This window comes from Acromyrmex echinatior, chromosome 3, assembly GCF_024713525.1.
Source record: "Acromyrmex echinatior isolate Ae372 chromosome 3, ASM2471352v2, whole genome shotgun sequence".
NCBI classification, from domain to species: domain Eukaryota; kingdom Metazoa; phylum Arthropoda; class Insecta; order Hymenoptera; family Formicidae; genus Acromyrmex; species Acromyrmex echinatior.
The window spans coordinates 17,384,087-17,391,234 of record NC_141854.1 but is presented as its reverse complement, the minus strand read 5'-3'; the positions used below and the strand labels follow the sequence as shown (position 1 = coordinate 17,391,234).

The 7,148-nt window shown below is 29.9% G+C and overlaps 1 protein-coding gene across 3 annotated transcripts; it reads left to right on the top strand.

The window, feature by feature from the left end:
* The first annotated feature begins 25 nt into the window (after positions 1 to 25).
* Positions 26 to 6,307, top strand: LOC105150253 (dynein, axonemal, intermediate chain 2). Of its 3 annotated transcripts, none has more exons than XR_015544368.1 (12): positions 26 to 205; positions 280 to 441; positions 528 to 786; positions 869 to 1,122; positions 1,195 to 1,354; positions 1,563 to 1,755; positions 1,820 to 1,955; positions 2,017 to 2,163; positions 2,541 to 2,756; positions 2,841 to 2,924; positions 3,584 to 3,768; positions 5,362 to 6,307. XR_015544368.1 is itself a non-coding variant. In XM_011063204.2 (10 exons), the coding sequence occupies exons 1-10, from the start codon at positions 26 to 28 to the stop codon at positions 2,913 to 2,915; spliced, it is 1,782 nt and encodes a 593-aa protein (XP_011061506.1). In that variant the 3' UTR covers positions 2,916 to 3,556. The 3 variants fall into 3 exon arrangements, 1 of the variants encoding a protein (XP_011061506.1); XR_015544367.1 differs by having other exon boundaries at positions 2,841 to 2,934; XM_011063204.2 differs by lacking the exons at positions 3,584 to 3,768; positions 5,362 to 6,307 and having other exon boundaries at positions 2,841 to 3,556.
* The last annotated feature ends 841 nt before the right edge of the window (positions 6,308 to 7,148 follow it).

The following is a 7,148-nucleotide window of genomic DNA, read 5'->3' as shown; positions in this document are numbered from 1 at the left end:
ATAGTTTAAGTTATCTTTGTACACAATGGATTTGGAGTATGCTTATACGAAAAAGAGAATGCATTTCGGGAAGAGATGCAATTTCTCCGACTTCGATAAAACAGAAGTGGAAATCAAATCGAATCCAGCATTGATGAATAATTATATTAGAATGGATCCCGTGACACACGCTACGCAATGCAGTAAAGTTTTTGCGGTTCACGAGGTAAAAATATTTTAATTAATGACATTTGTGAGAAAACTTATAGCAAAATTTTTATACATAGTGTATGTGTTAAGGTAAATACAACTACTGCAACGTATAGGGATAATAAAATGTTTCATTATGAGGGTGGCTGGCCGAAGGACATAAATATGAAGGATTTAGAACAGACAGTCAGATATAGACGTAAGATCGAAAAAGATGAATTGTATATTCATACAATGCTTCAGTTGCTACCTGTAAACATCTCTTTTGTTGTTCTTTTAAAGTTATAGGAATTATCTTATACATTCAGAATTATTTATTAAGAAATATTCTTTTTAAGTCGATGGAGCACTGTATTTTGCAAAACAATGCTTGCAACATTTACGAAGAATACTTCGCTGATGTGGAGGCAATCTCGCTAATACAAAGAGCTTTTTCGCGCACAGTGAACGTTTATCGTGATCCTTTAACGATGAAACGGCAGATCACTCATCTGTCGTGGTCGCCAGATCAAGGTAATCGCTTTGCGGCTAGTTATTGCAACGTTGATTTCAAAAAAACTTTTAGCAGCAATTACACGTCGTACATCTGGGAAGTAGGTGCGTTAAATAAACGGTATAGCCGAGAAATTCGAAACTGATTGATCGTTGATTGGTATATTTACGAAAAATTACTCCATAGAGAATCCAAATAATCCTTACATAACGCTAAAACCTTTTTGTCCGATCCTGACGTTGGAGTACAGCCCTAAGGATAGCAACACCTTGATAGGTGGTCTGATAACTGGACAGGTGGGTTGTTGGGATCTTAGAAGAGGTTCAGAAATAATAGACATCAGTTCGGTTGAGTTTAGTCATAGAGATCCCTGTGATAAAACCCTATGGATTAATTCCAAGACTGGTACCGAATTTTTTAGCGCATCGAAAGACGGACAGGTATAATTTTGTTCGAAACAACAGCGATTATCGACAATGAGTCCATATATCGGGATACTTGTTTGTTTGTAGATAAAGTGGTGGGATATCAGAAGGTTGCAAGTTCCAACAGAAACTTTAGTAATAGATTTATCGAAGCCAGAAAATCAAAACGTCGACAAAGCTACCGGTATCTCGGCTCTTCAATTCGAACCTTCGATGGGAACGCGTTTTATGTGTGGTTTGGAAAACGGTATAATAAATATTGTTGAGCAAATTATACGTTTAGATAGAACTTAAATAATTATATTTCAACATAAAATTTTAAAGTAATAAAAAATAGAATTTTAAATGCAAGAAATAAAAAACGAAACGAATCCGATAACGAATTTAATTATACATTTTTATGAAAAAGAAATAGATTATGTGATAAAACAATGATAAAATAGTTCGTTCTTTAGGTATTGTAATATCGGGAAATCGCAAAGGTAAAACGCCCAGTGAAAAAATTGCAACTAGATTTAGAGCCCAGTATGGACCGGTTATAAGTCTGGAAAGAAACCCAACGTTTGTAAAAAATTTTTTGACAGTCGGTGATTGGACTTCGAGAATTTGGTCGGAAGATTGTAGAGAGTCCTGCATAGCATGGACACCGTAAGTTTAATTGGGATAATGGAACATTTAGAAAACTTTACGACTTTGCTTCGATGTTTTTTAGCGGTCATCGAGACTTTTTAACGGGTGGTGCATGGAGTGCTACGCGTTATTCTGTGTATTATTTAATCAAAGTTGATGGGACTTTAGATGTGTGGGATTTTTTGATTCAGGAGGACAGCCCAGTTCTTAGCATAAAGGTATCTAATTACTAATTAGACTATCGCGTGAATAAATTTTAACAATATAATTTGTTCGAAGGTCTGCGACGAAAGTTTGACCTATTTACGACCGCATGAGCAGGGTCAACTGGTTGCAGTAGCGAATAAAAAGGGCTCGACTTATCTGCTCGAATTTTCGGAGGCTTTAACGGTCAATCAAAAGAATGATAAACTGCTATTAACCGCGGTAAATATTAGATTGATAAAGAATGTATTTTTGCCTATTTTCCTATTAGAACTATAAAAAAGAATAAAAGAATATCTTGCTACATCAATCTCTAATGATATATCTAATTAATAATAATTATTATTATTATTATATATAATTAATTATTTTTTATTATATTTTAATTATTTAGTTTTGAATTTTTAATATATTTTTAAAAGAGAAATTTTTAGGTAAGACATCTTGATAAATGTTCTGTGATATAATGAGCAAAATGAGTTTATTTTTAATTTATCCCAATGTATAGCGCAAGAAAAATATTTGCATGTTTTGCAAATTATTGTTTCTGACATTATAATTCGAGTATAGTAACTGTCGAGATATATTCGTTTCTTTAGCTTCTCGATCGTGAAACGCGCCGTGAGAAGGTAATAGAAGCAAAAAATAGGGAACAACGATTGAAAATGAGGACTTTGAAGATGCATGGTGAGTCAGATTTTACCGATGCTTCCTTGAAATTAGATGAAGGGGAAGAGTCTAAGGAATCTTCTGCCGGTTTGAAAAACGCACTGATAGTGCAATGCGAACAGGAATACGAAAATATAATTAATACGGTGAGGGGATTTTTTTCACTTAACGATAAACTAATCAACTCCGCGCAGATATATTTTTAAATATCGATTATTATTATACTACAGGAATTAACACGACAAGTGGAAGCAAGCATTGAATTGAATAACAATGTGATGCAGAACGGTGCGATTATAAGTTAAACTAATTATGTAAGTTAATGTAAGTAATTTAATTGTGAATAATTTGACGTAAGATATTTTTGCTTACTTGGATTATCACAGTACACATTATAAGAAATAAATATTCTAAGAGGAAGTATTTTGTTAAAACAATTGAAAAACCAAATATAATATATATTAAAATAATAATTTTGTATTTTCAATATTAATCCATCGTTTGCAAACGTACTTTTACTCTTTCCGTCTGCAATTGGAGTCTTTTTTTTCTTCGGCCCAAGTTTTTTACTATTCTACGTGTTCTAGACTTTCAAAAAAAATTCAGAGCTATTTTTCAATATCTCTATTACACATTGCCAAATAGTTTTTAAACGTTAAAATTTTTATTTAATAAAAATTGAAATTTAAGCAACAATGCGAGATTAAAATTTGAGAGTAAAATTTCGCCAAAAAATGATCCAGATTATAGATGGAAAGTTGATGTTGCTATAGTATCACTGCTCTTATTTTAATGCCAAAACATTATTATACCATGTCTCCTGATCTCTGACTTTTTTATTCTATAATATAGAGTTGCTCTTCTTGTTCTTTCCATCTTTCGTTTTTTCTTTAACTTTTTCTCAAATTTTTCTTGTTTTCTCTCTTTGCTCTTTTTCCCACCATTTTGACTCCCCTCTACTTTCTATTTTCAGGATTGGTAGAAATAAAAAAGTAGGAGGTGCTTCGGGATTGTTTCATGAAACATCCCTGTTTGCATTCTTTTCCCTATCCTTCCTAGTACTTGACGTTCAAATTAAAGTCAGTCAACTTGTCTTACGCTTAGCAAGAACATTTCATCCTGTTTTTAATTCTGCGATTCTTTGCAACTACATAACAAGTAAGTATGTCAGCCGAATCATATTCTATTTCAATGACAAGTCGGAATCTAGTAATGGAGTAAAAAATTGTGAATAAAAATACACATATTTCATTTTGTCGTTTCGTTTATGATATAATAATTTAATTGCAGAAATATAATTTTGATTGAAAAAGTGATTACGATTGTATAGTTGTAATAGTTTAAAAAAATTCCAAATCTCTGTGATTTTTAAGAATTTCTGACTAAATAATATGCAGAGCAATTCGAGAGTTCATACTTTTTACTGAATTATATTTTAAAATACATAATTTTCTTTCCTCTCTCTTGAACAATTTTATATTTTTTACTTGTGTCACTTGTTTTGCCGAAGTGCGATAAATCTTGAATCTATCGCACATTTATTATTACGAAACTCATATATTTTTATCTGTTACATGTTAAACATCACTACTAATTTTCCAATAATATTCAAATGTAATAATATAAAATGTTAATATAGTGAGATCAAATTCAATCGAAATAAATCTATATTGATATAAATGCCTTTATGAGCCACTATAATATGAAGGTGATCATAATAAAGGACAACAATACACTCACATATGATATGTATATTATAAAACGATCTTTTTCGGTCGCTATTTAAATTTTTTTTCCCAACATCCATTGAGTCAGAAACTTGGATGTGATGAGCTTGATAGATAGAGTTCTCCTGTTGTCTCATCAACATACTTTACAAAATGATTATTCTCAGAAAGAATACATAAACAGACGGTCTTAATTTGCAGAATGGAACTTCTAGATTTTATATGTTTTTATTATTATAACTCGTTTCTCTCTCTTCAACGGACATAGATCAATTTTTGTATTATTGTCTCATTACACATTTAGTCTTTGTACTGACAGTTCCTCGAATGCTTTTTCCTCACAACAATTATATATATTAGGTGTTGGAATTAATTCGTAATTTTTTAATGAAAGAATGTTATTTATTTCACATGAGCATTAAAAAATACATTAATGAAAGTACTTCCTATCACTTGTAAAACGCTACGAATTAATTCCAACACCTAATATATATACATGTAAGTACTGTAATTTTAATATAAAATCTAAATATATATTGACATCAAACTTTATTATTTAGTAAATTTGTTACTTCGATGATTCTGCTTGGATTAAATATATTCGGAGAAATCTTGCGAAATTATGTTCCCATATTTCATCACAAGTCTGATATCTACTTAAATAGATCACCAATTAGATTTAATATTTAATATTTGCGTTTATAATTTCATATTAGTTTAGCATTTTATTGTATTTACTGAAAAGGACCCGAACCGAGGGAGAAACATATATAGATTTATATTTCTTATTGAATAAAAAATACTTACACACTGTTATCCTGTGTTGACTTATAAAGGCATTTATACCATTATACAGAATGTAAAATATTTAACAGTATAAATTGTTTATAATTTATACGAATTATATTAGATCGGCGATTTGCTCAATGACTAAAATGATTATTATCTATTTATTTTGTATTAACGTACATGTATTGATCATTATTGTATTTTTCAAAAGAACAATTTTTTTTTTGTTAAACAGAAAGAGATATGTATACGATGAATCCCGTGAAGAATTCGCAGCTTGATTTATCAATATTGTTCCAATTTTCACGACATAAACAAAGGCGGATATTAGGACAGTATTTATTTCCGTTGGTTTATAACATATACCCGAATTTTATGCCTGACAAGCTCACAGATATCCTATTAGATATCAATTCTCTTGGAGTATTAATATCTATGCTAAATGATCCGGAATTGTTCCATCTCAAACTCAACGGTGCTATCAACGTGCTTCAAACTTATTATGCTATGAAAAGTAACATCGAGGAACCACAAGATCGAAATCATCTGTATATACATCGTGATGCTTAAATTTGCTTGTTTAACGCCGAGATACTACCGTATCTCCAGATCTAATTATATTCAATTAATTTAAGATAAATGTTTATTGAAAAATAATTAATTGTGATGCGATTATAACTATCCAGCAAACGAGAATGGATTGAAATGAATTGAAATGGATTCAGATTTTCAGAAATATTGATTCACAAATATTAAAATGAATACTTTTCAATCTTGAATTTTTATTCATTTTTATTCATTTATAGGAATTGCATGAAGCATATCTCTATGCTTTTCAATCAAAAATAATATTAATTTTTTCTGTGAATACTATTCAATTCAAATATTTTTTGAATAAAAAATGCAGTTTTTCAATCCAATTGCATCTAATTGAATCCAATTGAATCCAATTGAATCCAATTAAATCCAATTAAATCCAAAAAAAAGCATTCACTATTTAAAATACGCATTCGGATAGAAAAAAATTTCAATCCATTCTCATTTGCTGGGTAAATCTATTAATCAGTCAAATCTTTTTATTACCAAATAATTATTTAATAAATCTTTTTTAATTGTATTTTTTCTTTTTTTTTTATCATATTGTAATTTATTATTTACTGCAATAAAGTGATATGAGGTAATGTAATCCATGAAAGAGATAATTATTCAATAAATTTTTTTTAATTACATTTTATTTTTCCTTATTTTCTCTTTTTCCCTTTTTTTTATTATTTATATTGTAGTTATATTTACTATATTAATGTGATATGAAATGAATAATTAATTTAATTTGTAAAAGGGCCAAAATAATACCATAAATAGTTCACTAAATATAATTATAATTTAGCGAATAACAGCATTTGAAAAAAATGGGAATTTAATTCGTTAGAACCAAAAGTCAGTTGCAGACAATTGTTCCCAAACTATTCTACAAATTGCCATGTTGTTGTGCCATTACTTATTTTCTCCTTTTTCTTCTTTTTTTAGTAGATATCTGAAGTACCATTAAAGGAACTGTTAGGTGTCACATATATCACTTTTAATTTGGATCTATTGTTTTCTTTGTTGCGATTTATTTTCCCGACTTCTTTTATAAGTAAGTTGCGAATATATCTTTTATTTTGAGTGGAGAAAGTAGGTAAAATATATAGAGACAGTTTGCAAAGCTATTATGCACGCTAGTGACACGCTTTTTAAAGACTATTTTTAAAGGTCCATGTTCAGAAACAGGTCGAATCTTTCGGACTGCTATAAAATAGAAAATGTACAGATTTTATATTTGTGACTATGAATCGGCAATTCGCAAACACTTCACAGGTGGGTCGCAAATTGTGCATCACTGATGTAAAGAAACAAATTTGAATCTATAAAAGAATACAGTTTTTCAGCCTGTGATTGTCCACAATTAATTTAGATCGGGGGTCGAAAGGCGAGTTTTGAATCAGAAAGATAAGAAGTAAAAATCAGTAACTCGGCTTGCAA